General features: G+C 37.6%; 1 protein-coding gene across 2 annotated transcripts in view; it reads right to left on the reverse strand.

The window, feature by feature from the left end:
- Positions 1-15,536, reverse strand: part of LOC133486824 (receptor tyrosine-protein kinase erbB-4-like) — a 240,031-nt gene that overhangs the window by 79,062 nt on the left and 145,433 nt on the right. For both annotated transcript variants that reach the window (XM_061792531.1, XM_061792530.1), the window contains exon 3: positions 14,673-14,859. In XM_061792531.1, the coding sequence (XP_061648515.1) occupies positions 14,673-14,859 (187 nt within the window). The remainder of the gene's footprint in view (positions 1-14,672; positions 14,860-15,536) is intronic.

Raw genomic sequence — 15,536 nt, forward strand, 5'->3', positions numbered from 1 at the left:
TTCATGGCGCTAATAAGCAGTGTCAGAAAATGTGATAGAATCCTTCTGTATTTTACCTGTCTTGTTACACTCAGAAACTAAAGTTTCTTTTTCAACTATGGATGATGGAGCCCAGCCTAGATTTCATATGAAGAATGGATGGATGGATAGATGATATAGAGCCATCTAAAATTCTGATGAATCTTTTGCATATTGTGGTCAAATATTTATGACAATGGTGCTTTTAGTCACGAGTGCCAGAAAATTGATGTAATCTTTCATTTTACAAAGCCAAATTTCAATGAAGTTTGGACTATGTGTAAACAGAATAAAAGTATGAACTGATTATATATATATATATTTACTACACTCACACTCAATATACTGGAGCAGCTATGTACAACAGTGTCTTGCATAAACCAGATGAAACCATTTATCCCCACGTAATAGGAGGTATTATAAGTGATCGTGCCACCTCAGCTCTCCTTCCGTCTAGTTGAAGGTGTGGTGGGAGTTGACGAAAGAAATTAATTCAGTCCTTCAAAAAAGAGGCAATTATTGTGGGCTAAGAGGAGGTTTCATTTCAAATTAAAATAATATTTCACACTGGGATGCTGGCAAACGGGAATGATGGAAATCTACGGCAACCTAAGGCAAATCAGCATGATTAATAATGCTTAAGCAAAACACGTAAATCATCTTCTTGGTGTCCACCCACATACCTTGTTTGACTGTAAGTCGACCAAAGTAAAGACTTTGCACAGTTTCTAGCCACTGTCACAAGTACAGTAAGCGTCACACCCCTTTTTCCCCCCTTTTTTTTTAATGTCCTGTTATGTCAAGCAGAATGTCACACCCTTTTAACCATGTAACTACATGTAACAATGGTCGCACAATACTCAAATGTAATTCAAATGCATCTACATTTGTGATTTTCCATTCATCACACAACAAATCACATCAGGTCATCACATCAATTGCATGTTGAGCTATTATATCGTTACAATGTGCATGAAAAACACGTTTAAAGCTAGATTTATCTTCTGCACTTTGGACTGAAAAGGAATTTTTGCAATTCAGGAACAATTTAAACATAATCCAAATGACAATATTGTTTATGTTGAAAAGTGCAGTTTACATATACTGTATGTATATAATCATTGTTTAACCCTTTTTTTTTTTTTTACTTTTTAGAAACACTTTGTAGTGAAACTTGAGCTTACGTATGTACTAATAGGAACCAGTGTTTGTTTACAAACTCTACACTAAACAGATATGTTTATGTTATAAAGTGTAATAAATTTACACCTATGTTTGGAAAATATTTACTATTATTTATTTAATTAGACTAATACAATGAAAAAGCAAAAAAAAAGAACATTTGTATCGTGATGATTGATTAAGACAACACATTTTAATTAATTAATTGTAGCCAACAATGGAACATACAGTATGCTCCCTCAATCTTATAACCTTATTTGAAGTGTACACTAATAATATCATTTAACTAAAAATAAAATAAGCACAATTCCATCTTCTCTCATGCTCTCTGTTACCAAGAGCTGAATAATGGACACAGTAACATCACATACTACTATCAAAAACATGTTGAATTCATTTAGGGTTTACTTGCATGTTTAAGTGTAGTATGTGGCCAGTGGAAATTAACTGTTCAATTGTATAGTATTAACGATTGTTTTGCGTAAAAATATCTTGGATTGTTGATGTAGATAAAGTGTTTATATTCAAGCCCTTGTAGTGAAAAATAAAATCTGTAATCATTTGTGAATATGACTTCAAAAGGAAAATAAATTGACAACAATGTGCTGCATGTCTACTGGAGGAAAACAATATGAAATTCAGGGAGGCAGAACAAATGCATGCGAGCAATTATATTGGTAGTAACCGGCTGCTGTGAGTTTTTCTGTGTCTTTTATTATTGCAGCAGCGGGATGAATATGATTAAGAATGGGAGGCAAATAATGAACCAATGATCAGGGGGAAAAAAAAGTAATGTTAATGAGTTTGTGAGAATGAATAAATTAAGTATTGAGAGGATTGTTGGAGGTTTGCGTAGGAGAAACAGAGAATTGTTTATTCTAGTGTTAGACAACAGCATTAATTAATATCCCTACCGTGATTATCCTTCACTGATATGAAGTAGACTCATGTGACCATGTGTACCATTAATTCTGTTTTCAAATAATTTTTTTAATAAGGGTGCCAATGACTTTCAAATGGAAACCCAGTGAAAAGGCAGACTAGGAAAAGTAGTATACATTATTTTCTCAATTAATGGTTTCAGTGTTAATGGATGGCAATTATTCGCTGGGTGCATCGTGCACTTGGATAAATAAACAACACACGACGAGGTGACTATAGTTACTTGAAATACGACTGATACGCCCATATGTTGCTGTAGGCGTTATGACCACAACACACAGCACCAGCAGAGCAGATGCGGCATCTGTAAAGCTGATATTTTTCAGTAGAGTATAAAAGTGCTGATTGCAATGAGGTGCATTTAGGAACATAACCTGCTAAACCTTTTGACGACAATTAAACAAAATTAAAGAACAATCGGATGACCGTTGACAGAGTGGAGAGAATACAGTACAGTCAAATACAGTACAGGAAGTCCTCGAGTTACGACGCACTCGACCTACGACGTTTCGACTTAACGACGCCCGTGCCTCGTCCGCCATTTTGTCCCAGCACCATAGTGTTTCTGCTTAGCTAGTGCATAGTGCTTGTCTGTGTTTGTGCGGCGGGAGTATCTTTTCCTTTTTCGCCCTCCTTTTTTCACACTCTCAGCAGTAATGGTACGTACAGCATCTGATTTTTTTATTTGAATGTGTTTTAGTTTCTTTATACGAAGTGTTAACCTTTTCTGCTACGGCCACCTGACCGTGATCGGAAGACGCAGGGGTTAACTCCCTTTTCTCGTTGCACAGCTGAGCTGGGTGGTGGCAACAATAAAGGCACGAAACACCGATTTGCTGCTTTAATGGCTTTATAAGCTCCTCTGCACATTCAACGTCAACGAGTCCTCCGCTAAACGCTACTCTTCCCCGATCACCGTCATTCCACTTGCCACTGTAAACACTCGCACCTCCGCGGACTCCTTCCTCCTTCACGGTCCCACCGGACGACGCCTGCGCAGTCCCGTCTCACTCACACATCGACTCACACGCCCACACACACTGAGCTTGCTGTCACAATCACGTGGGACAATACCCATAACAGAAGTATTTCGATATAAATTTCGACTTAAACGGTGAAATCCGATTTACGCGGAAATTCGTGTTTCGTCGCCAGCGTAGGAACGGAACTCGTTCGTAAATCGAGGACTTCCTGTATATAATAAGTAGCACTGTTTATTTGTGGGACTAATGATGAGCAAACATTTATACACATACAACACATGAAAAAAACAACAACAACAAAAAAAATGCTTTTTAACTGTTAGTCACTGTTCAACTTCAATATGTATTCTCTCTCTGGAACACCTAAAAGCTGCCACACACCCAGAAATTATAAATACAGTTAAGTATTATAGTAAAATACATTATACTTTACATTACATTATATTTCGTAAGTACTGTATTAGTAGACTTTCCACCGATCTGATCAGTTTGATCTGTATCGGCCGTTAATTAGCATTTTATGCTGATCGGCCGATTGGCTTTCATGTCGTAGTTCGCCGATCCCATCAATGACTTCATCGATTGGCTCCGCAAAAGACATTTACTCCGGCGTCACTTATGAATCCAAAAGGTAGTTTATTTTTAGCCTTGTCACGTGTCTTGTGGCGTAGTACTGTAAATATCTGACGGCCAATAAAGTTTTTTTTCAAGCTTGTCAGTGAAAAAAAACACTTTGTCGGTGTGGGAGTATTTTGCGGTGTCTGGCAAAAAACACGTAAGTTATTTGCAGTCTGTGCACAACTGAAATACGTTGTGGGAAACGTCATCTAAATGCTTCAATACAACAAATTTGATCGGGAATCTGAAGAATGTGCACAAGGAGGAGAATACTGCATTCAAGCAACGCAGAGTGGAGAAAAAACAAAAAAAAGAAAAGAAAAGCGAAACCGACGCAAACTCTGGACAACACCTGTCCATATGGCCGGGACAGTGAGAAAGTTAGAGTAAGCATGTCATTAACAGTATTTGTTAAAGTAATTTAATTGCAATAAAGTAATTTAATTACAGTAAGTTAGCACCCATTATTTCTGTCATGTTGTAATGTTGATTTGATCTCAACTTATGTCAGTGGCCAATCCTTGAATGCCCCCTAGAGGTCATTGATGTTTTAACTTTTATCTAAAATGCTAGAGAATAATTTTGAAGATACTTGGTATACAGTACACAAGTATATACAATAAATTAACAAGTCATGTAAATAGATACATTGCGCCATCTTGTAATCGAATCGGTGATCGGTTATCGTTTTTTTAAACTTGCTGATCGGTCACATAAATCCAGATCATGTAAAGCCCATCAATTAGAATTTTATTCGTACGCATAAGGGTCATTTTAGTTTGTAAAGATCATATGATACACACTGGCATTTTTGATTGGCTGTTCCATGCACTACTTTGCAATGCAGTTATACCACAGGTGTCAAACTCAAGGCCCGGGGGCCAGATCTTAATGTTGAGCTTTTGCACTTTTTTTTGGGTTTTTACCAAACCCCTTTTAAATGAATAATAGTTGAACAACATTTTTTACTGGCCTCTAATTTCACAAGTAATCATCTATTAATTTGATGTGTATATGGTATGTAATAATATGAGATGATCATAGATTTATATGGGTACACAGTCATAATGGCCTTCCAAAAGAAACCAGAACTACGATGTGGTCCGCGACAAAAATGAGTTTGACAGCCCTGAATTATACAATTCAAATATCACAGCAGAGCTAAAGTAGCTGCCGTGGGTCATCCACTCATGACAACTAGTTCAGAACAAAACACTGCGCGACACTTCAGTGTCTTAGTATGCGGCGGGCCTTATGCTCATTGGAAGAAAACTGAAAGGCTTCAAGGAAAGATGAGGACACATTCTGTGTCAAGGAAGATACATGTCAGGAAAGACATACAGTTATAAAATATAAATAAACATAAAAGTATAGTTATTTACTTGAGTTCCAGAACAGAAAAATGTCAAGGTTGAATGCTATGCTTAAAATTAGAGCTCACTAATCTCAAAAGAGTCCGCATTAAAGCACTTCATGAGGCTGGATGATTTCTTCTTTATGAAAGTTGGTCTAAAACATTCCTGAAGTACTATATATTATGTGTCATTGTTGGAGACTGCAACAATTTTCATCTAAAATGTAAAACAGCATCGCAAATTACGCCATTCAAAATGACCATTAAAGCAAATGAATGATGAAATGAAAATGCAACCTTTGTTTTATGTACTGCAAAGCTATTCTTTATTGCAACTTCACAAGAGCTAAATACATTTCAGAATGTATCATAACTTTCCTCATCTCATAATATCAACAGATGGCACATGTTCCCCCAGGGCCTAAATGCAATTTCAACAGTGTTCTCCACAGTGGAATGATCGTACCCATTGAAATGTAATTGCACAATGGTGTGTTTAACTAGTGACCCAAAAAGAACAACTGCTCTACCTTAACAGCATTAAAAAGATTTTGATTTACCCTGACAAACTTACATTTAGAAGTGTGGTAATGTGTGGCTTGGAAAGACACTTTTTGATTGAAGACAAACAAAAATAATCTTTTCCCTAAAGGTCCAACCAATCCTCCCAATGTTGCAGTCAACTCTTTGTAAAGTCGAACCACATAAATGCAGCTCAAGTGGATAAATAAAATACATTGGTGGTGAAGACATAAATCATCTTAAAAATGGGAATGGACTGTGGCTAAAACCGTAAAAAAATAAATGGATAAGCAGAAGATGAGAGAAATGGCTGTCTCTTAGGGGACAGAATAAGACATATCACTGCCTGGATGAAGAGTTCTGGTTTCTTGAACTGTAAAATACTGTTAAGAAAACAAGTATCTAACATTGAAATACATTATAGGAGTCTACTGAAGTACTGCATTTCCAGGACAAGTTGGACATGTGGCTATGCAAAGTGAAAAACAATGCACTTTTTCTTTAGTACTTAACTGTGCAAAAGGTACACCAATGGTATTTACATATACAGTAAATGTATGAATCTAAAGTGACGTTATATTTGTCACAAGTAAATGTAATACATACATACACTCGTACAATAAATTGAATCATTTGAACCTTTATATTACACTGGGGAGTTTTTTTCCCCATATCACTTAGATAGTTGATGGCAGAGGGGCATCAACCCTCACCCTGATCCCCGAGCATATGCCTCTCCTCCACCAAGTAATTGCATTCCTTGGCTAGTGATTACATTTAGTGCCGATCCCTCCCAACACAATTGTTTCCTCCGAGTCTTTATGAAAAATTGCTGAGATTTAGGGCTTATAGTATTAAGCCGGAGCAAGGCTGCACATCCGCATAAAGATGAGAAGACTAAAAAAAAAAAAAAAAAATCATTAAATTATGACAGAGTGGTTGTGGGGTGTACCATAGCTTTACATTGTTGCTTTCTTTCTTTAAGCTTAAACTGTGATAAAACTTTAGCAATCTGAGATTTATGGAAAACGTGGAGGAAGAAGGGGCTAGTAACAAAACACTGATCAGATAAATTATGAGAACAGATGAAAAACAAAAGAAAATAAATGGAAACAAAATGATGGGGCAGACGATATTATCAAGGGATGAGCAGCCAATGATTAAAAATAAAAGCAAAAATACCTTCAGTTGGAACGACTGAGGGCCATTTATCGTATCGTGGCTGATGTGTGATCATGAATGAAAATTAGCTTTGGAACAAGCTAAATAAAACAGTGGAGAAAGAGACACAAAGCTAGAGAAAAGCATGTATTTGAAGTGAAAAATACTAAGTACGCTGGTTATAATACACAGCAAGGTTGTGTGTTTGTAGTTTGCCTTTTTTTTCCCACACCTACTGACACATTATCACACCACAGGCCAGGGCGCTCACTTTCTTCACACTCTACTTGTGTGCTAGTGGGTGAAATTAGATGGTCTGTACTCAAGTCACATAAGGAGTACCACACTATTAAGGAGAACAATTTAAAAAAAATAATAAGTGCCTCAGTTGGTCATAGTTTGACACAAATGTTAAAGTATCTTGTTGTGCATCCATGTTAACCGATGAAAGGGTCTTTTGGAGCAGTTTCTCTAACCACATGAAACCAGATTTTGAGTGATGTCTCTATCTGAGGATTAACCCCCTTTAGACATTTCATCAATTCACTGTCATCTATTCTAGCTCGCAGTGGAACATCATGATGTCCAGGGCAGATAGGTCGACCCAAGTGCAAGAATCAATAACAACCAAGCAGAGCTTTAGAGAGAGAAAAGGAGATAGTGATCATCTTGATAGAGCTGGTCAAATGATACAATGAACAAGACTGAACACAAGGTCTGAAAATGACAAGAACAAACTAGTGACCTTAGATAGAACTGAACAAATAACAGGAAACAAGGTGGTAAAAATTGAGAAAGGGAGGAAAAAACAGGCCAGGGGAATAAAAACCAACAAGGTGATAATGGGATTGTATTACTGCAGAAGTTTTGATGTTTTGATCAAGTTTTCTCATAACTGATATTTGAACTAAAACCTTTTACCTCATAAATAGTATATATATTATAGAGTGGTAGAGTGCAAAGCGAGTGATATTCAGTCTTTTAATATGTACATCCCAAACATTTTTTGTGCCATTCCCTAGAGACAGTAACACTTTATATGCATCCCATAAATTAGACATGATCTTGGAAATTCTGAACTCTTAATTGAACTAGTAATTGTCATATATTTTAGAAGAATACAATTTTTATATTTCATACAACAACAAAAAGGGGCTCTGATTGCGTTCCAGCCATAGAAGATATTCTCAGACTAACTGAAAGTCAACACTTACAATACAGACATTTGATTTGAAACCACAAAACGATCTCTATAATAAGTCTTTTAAAAACCCTGGAAAAGAGGTCGTCAGACAATTCATGTATAGTCATATACTGTATACTGTAATCCACATATGCAGACAACAATGGTTCATAGGCTGGCCAAAAAAACATAACAATCAAATAATCTTTTCATAATAAAGAACAAAAGGTGAGTTTTAAATCAGATAATGGTCACTGAAAATGAATTATTGTCATGCTTGATGTTGCATGCAGTAACACGCCACACATCCCTGTGGAGACAGGAGATGAACAGAAGAGTCCTTTTCATGTTCTATTACCCACCACTGCTCCCATCAATATCTGCTCCACTAGCTAAAGTCTTCAGGCGCAGAGGTAATAAAAATATGTACATTATATTAATTATGAGGCTGCCACAGGGTAGTGCGGGTTTGGAGGTTGTGTGTAAGTACATTTAATTCAGTTATTAAACTCGTTTGAAAGAAAGCTTGTGCAATGATTACAACATATATTGGAAATTATGAGTATTGAAAATGTGAGGGCTTTTAATGAGCAACCATCCCCTCATTAATGCTTGATATTTTCATGGGAGTGGTTAGGTTACAATATGTTAGGTTAAGCAGAAACTTAACTGATCCCAAAGGAAAGTCTGTTAATTTCTCCCATATGGAATTAAAGTAACACAATAGATGCTGCAATATTAAAGGTAGTTGTTAAAGAGTAGAGCTGTGAATTTATTAGTTTTACAGTTTTACACAAAAAAGCAACATTAAAAACAGAAGAAAAAAAATATCACCTTGACTTCAAAGTGCTACAAGATTTTGTCTTGCGCGACATCATGCATCATGGCCATTCGACCTCTGGATGGAAGGTGCATTTTTCTTGAAAATATGTTTCCTTAGGTGGTTGTACTGTACCAACAATCATGTAAAAGAAATTGAAGCATTAAAAAAATAATAATAAATACAATTAGGGTGGCGGAACGGTGGGCGACTGGTTAGCACATCTGCCTCACAGTTCTGAGGACTGGGGTTAAAATCCCGGCCCTGCCTGTGTGGCATTTGCATGTTCTCCCTGTGCCTGTGTGGGGTTTCTCCAGGTACTCCGGTTTCCTCCCACATCCCAAAAACATGGGTGTTAGGTTGATTGAAGTCTCTAAATTGACCATAGGTGCGAATGGTTGTTTGTGTCTATGTGCCCTGCGATTGGCTGGCGACCAATTCAGGGTGTACCCCGCCTCTCGCCCGAAGATAGCTGGGATAGGCTTCAGCACGCCCGCGACCCTAGTGAGGATAAGCGGTACAGAAAATGGATGGATAGGGTGTAGTGAATGGGTGGAAACAATAAACAAAATTAATAATTAGTAAATAAACAGGGTTTCCAAACACATGAACTATTTGAGTACATTCAGGCTTAGCATAATGTTGAAAGTGCTAATACACCATATTGTATATCATTAATGATTTAAAGTCAGAAGTGGCACAAGAACAATAAAAAAGAACATTTCAAGGGATTGATCCCTGCTGTCCCATCTGTCATAGCAAACCACCTACTACCTTCGGTAGTCTCCCTATCTCTGTCAGACAGTAGCATTACAGAGCAATCAATTAATACCAACCACAACTGATGGCCAGTTCTGGAATTAATTTAACACACTCCTCCTCACGATCCACATTAGGAGCTTGCAAATGTGACAATACGAACGGCGTCCTTCAAAACGAATGTTCCTCTTTCCCCCTTCTCGAAGAAGTGAAATATTGAGTGTGACATGGGAGTAATTGCATGGGAAGTAATCAATTAGTCCCACAATTGAAGGAGACCTGAGGTCTGTGGGCTGCCAGGCAAAAGGCTCAACCGAATTCTGGTAATGTGCACTGAGCTGAACTTCAGCTTCAGGTGGCATAATAGCTCTTTTTTTTCTCTTAGTAGATGGTGAATGGTTGTAGATCAGAAGGAGGAAGCAATTAAATGCCCCTTCCTCAGAGGCACATGTCCACGGGTATCTTACCAACTCAAATTGTCCCTTCCACCTTGCCTATCATTTCTTTCGCCTGTCCAGCTTTTTGCTGCACACTTTGCACAAGATTTCCCCATTGAGCACACATGCTGTGATTCCTACTATAATTCACAGTACCAGCGGGCTGTTGTTAAACATTACTTTGCACTTCATGTTTGTGCTCCATATCATTCTTGCTCCTTGCTTTCCGGTTGAAAAGTCAAATGTGCAGTAAAGATGGTAACGCAGGCCATTACAAGCCGACACTGGCTTATTTTTTATGTGGATGCTTTGAAAGAGGAACAATATGCTGGAGAAAGAAGTACAAGTGAAAGAAGAGTAAGCTTTCCATCCCCTTCTTCATCATCTTTGTGATTTGGAAGAAAACGTACTACTCTACATTCTAGTAACCTTATACACTCCCACCCTTATTGCTTCTATCTTACTCTCAGTGTCTCTCTACAGGTTAAGAATTTCTCTCTTGAAAGTATGAATACATAAGGTACAAGGACATCTCGCATATCTGACAAGATGTGTAAAAGTCTTCTGCTCCCTCTGAAATGATCAGTATTAATGTAACATATTTGCCGCTAGAGCCTGTATCCCAGTGGTTTTGTAAGTGGAACTACTAACTCCCTTTATCAAGTTAAGAGAATTTGGTGCCGAACACTGTACATAGTGGTACAAACAGAGTTTGTTTTTGTGAAAGGTATCAATATGGCAAATCAGGACCATCAAGTGAAACCAATGAGAGCCAAAAAGGAGAATGAAAAGAAATGAAAGTGAGACAGTAAATGAGACAAATAAAGAGAGACCAGATGGGCCATGAAGAAGTGGATAATGCCTTTGGCATATACCACCGGCTTCTGTACATGCATGCAATAAGAGAGGATCATTCAGCAGATGGGGCCTCAGTTTGGAAGTTTCATTTTGGACAGACGCAGTGCAGGCGTCGGGGCGGTTAGAAAGATGAATCAACAACACTGAGCAAATCTGAAAGAATAACAATATTCTGGCTAAAACGAGGAAAGAGTAGGAGGGGGTGAAGTAAATTGTGTTCAATGAGAAAACTAATATGTGCTCCTTACTGAGGTTTTTATTTAGTCGGGGTAGCAGACTAGCAAGTACTCTTGGATATAGCATCTGAAAGAATTCTTGAACCAAATTTATGTTAATTTTAAAATGCACGACTTCACAAGTATTAAATTGATGTAGTAGCACTATATTTATTCTTAGACGTCCCATTTTTCTATGAGTTTTGTCAATTTGCATTTAAAGTGAATATATTTTAAATTAATTGGTTGTTTTCATTTTGTTTCTTGTTACATTGACCTTACTGTATATTCAACCATCATATTTGAGATTTACTACACTTCACCATCGGTCCACATGTATGATTGTCCTTTACCTTCACCATGGTTGTTCTTGTGAATTTTCCAGGCTTTCTTCTAGCTTCTGATTGGTTGGCCCTATGCTTAGTGGTTGCCATGTCACTTGTAGCTTTGTCACGCAAATGAGCGCCTATTGGAGATACTGTATTTTCTGAAATGTAACAATGGCAGATAGTAAAATATTAACCCCCAAAATGTCAAACTGGAGAAGAAAAAAAATCATAGCCTTTCTGTGGAATTGACAAGAGTGAGACTTTTGTAAGCAATGCATTGCACAAAAAAACGATGGTATAGTGGTTCACTCAGCCCGGGTTCATTTCCCACTCTGAATGTGAGTGAGAATGGTGGCCTTTCTCGATATGTGCCCTATACTGTATGTGGGAACCAGTCCAGGGTGTCGTCTGCCTTTTGCGCGAAGTAAGCTGGGATAGACTCCAGCTCTCCGCAACACTGAACAAGGTCAGCGGTATAGAAAATGGATGAATGGCAAACCTGTTAAAAGCATTAAGTAATGGTATTTTTATTTTTGTTGTTAATCTTGTTTTTATTTATTGTAACATGCTGTATTCACATTATGTAGAAGAACACATTCATGCAGTATAAGAACCCATGGACATAACAAGTTCGTTTAAGGGGGATGCAAACACAGAGGTACACTCAAGAGATTTGTGCCTCTGTGCTGCCACAAATATTCCCAAATTTCCTAATTTTGGCTTTAAATTGTCCCCACATTGTTTCCTACAATGTGATTGTCAAAGTGTTGAATAAATACCCTCCACTAACCAACGTTTTCATTTCTAATTTATTTTGTGTTCACAGACTCACCAAACTGTTTTCTAACATTTTTGCGGTTAAGTTGCCTAAGCTTGATTGAAAGGTGCATCAGAGGGAGTCCTATCCTTGCGCAGCCAGGGACCTCCACCACCCCATCCTTTAGCCCCTTCAAGTCCACAGAGTCTATTCACCGCACTCAGTGAGGAAGCCAGGAAAATCAATAAGAGCACTGCTACAATATACTAGCGACAAATTGATTTCATCCAAGGCAATTTTAAACCAAGTAAAATGCATGTGGGTTTCATCACTGGGGGTATTTTACTGCACCTTCTCTTGATTAGCCCCTTATGTAGTTAATATATTTGATCCTCTTATTATGTTATATATCGATGATATCGACGTCTTTACTCATCTCCTGGGAGTTGAACAATGAACTAATTTGACAGCAAAGTCAAAACCTCTGTGATAAATGAGACAGCTGACCCCAAGTCGACAAAGCACTTAAGGGTAGAAACGGTTTGAACTTTGCTGTAAGTTTTGAACTTTGCTGATGTCAAATAGTTGATCAGCCTTCATGATTCAAACACAGAGAAAGGCTTCGACAAAGCAAGCAAGCTGGTGGCTAAGTGTCATGATGGAAAAGGAAAAAAAACAACAGAATCTCAACTACACCTGAGCTTTGCATATGAGCCACACTATTTTATCTGGATTTTAATTCAATTTACATTTTAAATGGCATTGATGCTATGCTGTGTCTTTGCTGACAATCCTTTATTGAGAGCTGATAGTTATGAAGCAGAATATTATTTTAGTTTAGCTGGGGATAGAACAGCAACGACTGGTCATCTCAGGAATGAAAAATGCTATTTTTATTTGACTGAGCCAAAGCGTAGCAGGGAGCTTCACACGGGAAGTCATCAGAATCATGACAGTTAGCAATATTGTGTTTTAATTGTTTAGTATTACAATCTTATTTCATGTGTATTTTGGCTGGCTTATGAATCACAATCACAATAAATTGTCATTTAACTGTTGACTTCATGTGCAAACCATTCTGTTCTGCCTGCTGATATTAGCTATTATTTTCTTCTTTATTTTTCTTAGTATATTTAGTATGAGTCTTATAGGTTGATCAGAATAAAAGGCTCAACAGTGAACAAGAACAGTGATAGCAGCGGTAAAGCAGATTCAGGCCATGGCTGTTATGCGCAACTTCCCTTGCACATTATGGCTGGAGGCCACGGATGGTGCATCAAACAGTGGCCTCTCACAGAGTCCAGCCTGAACTCCCAGAGCACTATAGCGTCAGCTTGGTGCTGTAATAAAAAGGACTATCTTGGAAAAATAAAGCTGCCAGTGGTGATGCAAAAAAGAAATTCCCAAAGTATAGTATAACAATGTGTGAGAATCCAAGTTGGAACATAACACACAATCACATAATAGAGTTACACAAGCAACTGCTGCAGGCTGTGCTGTTTCGCCTGGCTAAAGAAGAAGAAAAAAAAAAAAAGTCATTGAATTATACAAAAATAAATGGAAACAAATGTTTATATCATTGTAAGCATAACATACATGGCCATAATTATAAAGCGGTAGATCCTAGCAATTATGAATGCAAGCTAAGTTGCAAATATGGGGACATCTTCGCTTTGGTGTACGGTGCATGGTCATGTACAGAACAATCAAACAATATTTCATGGCAATATTGTATGTGTCTAATTTCCATAATTTGGGAGTCAATGCACACACACACCAAATGACCATCAAAAGCGGACAGTTAATGTTGCTGATCAACTGTTCTACAGGTGTTTGAGGGTTGAATAGCATTAACAGCTCCATTTAATTGAATAAGGATACAAAATAGGGGTGCCTTTACTCTGTAAAATAACTGTACTGATTTTTAGCCCATTGTTTTATTAAGAATTGAAGTCTACCTAAATCAGACTGTACAATAAAGGCCCCTGTCATATTATTTGTGGGTCATGGGAGTCAAATACAAATTGATATTGTTATGATTTAAATTGAATATATTTTTTTTATGATAATTGTGAACCATTTGGACTGTATTACATACTAATGCAATGGTATTACAATTTAATCAACTCCATGACTTTCACTGTAATTGTAGTTGAATGTAATTTATTTCGCACCTAATATAACACGTATGGGGAATCATTTATATCACAACTGTACTGGAGAGCAAACTGATGCTTATGAATAACGTTTCTAGCTCTCTGTTACCACCGCATGTACCCATAACACCAACAGTGTAAATCAAAATCTTTTGATCCACACTTAGTTTGGCAAATACTTTCTCAACTTTTCCCTGTGCTTCATTTCTTTGTGGCTTCTGGGCTTGGAATGTCAAAATGAAAGCCAGGAACAAAACGGTCCCCACGTATTCCAATTGCTAACCCTTTTACAGTCTACTAATGAATGACTGGGTCCAATGGATTGTGAGACACTGAACATTCTTGTTGCAGGACACAGTGCAGATAAATGTCACTCACCCGTGAGGTTCTTCAGACCCAACTGACGCAGCCCAAAGTTTCCATCGTGTCTGTAGTTGAGGAAGATTGCAAGTGAGTAGTGGTTGTCGTACAACTTAGTCCCTCGGATGATTCGCAAGTTCTCCAGTGGTAAGTAGTCAAACTGGTTGAGAGCCACCAGCACATAGCCTGTCACTTCCCGGATCGACTGCAAACAGAATGATGGAAGGTTCTGTTAGTGTGTCTTAGCGATGTAAAAAAAAAAAACTAAACAAACAAAAAATAAAATAATAAAACAAAACAAAACAAAAAAAGAAAAAGTGGGGGAAAGGGAAAAATGTCGTCAAAATCTGAACCAATATGTGATCTGAATTAATGTTCGACTTAGAGGTTTTTGGATTTTGTATATTGATGCCATAGTTACAGTGAGGGTTTTAATGTTTCTGGGGTTCATGTTTCTAAGGTTATTCCCAATTATTTATCTCGTTGTTTGACCCTCCTTCTTTGTGGTATTTTTTTTTTTTAACTGGCTCTCTGGGCAACATATGTCGATGTCTAGTTCATAAAAAAAGGTCCTCTATGCGAAGTTTGTTCTGCTTCCCTTAAGGTGCTGGATTAGCAACATTTATTTGAATTTTTGATTAACAGATGTGGCTAGGTATTTGTCTTTCATTATTGTTATGTGCAGTCTAGACTACCTGTGGTATTCCCTTTGGCTGATTCAGGAGTCTTTTCTGGATAGAGCTTTCGCCAACTCCCTGTCCGGACTGCTTTCTTTCATCGCATTAAAACTTAAGAGTGGCATTCTGCCAGCTGCCTTTGTAATTATACATATTCCTTTGGCCCAGTTTGTCTGATCCCTGCACCTGATTCAAATTCCTGTTT

The sequence above is a fragment of the Phyllopteryx taeniolatus genome, chromosome 12, assembly GCF_024500385.1.
Source record: "Phyllopteryx taeniolatus isolate TA_2022b chromosome 12, UOR_Ptae_1.2, whole genome shotgun sequence".
Lineage (NCBI taxonomy): Eukaryota > Metazoa > Chordata > Actinopteri > Syngnathiformes > Syngnathidae > Phyllopteryx > Phyllopteryx taeniolatus.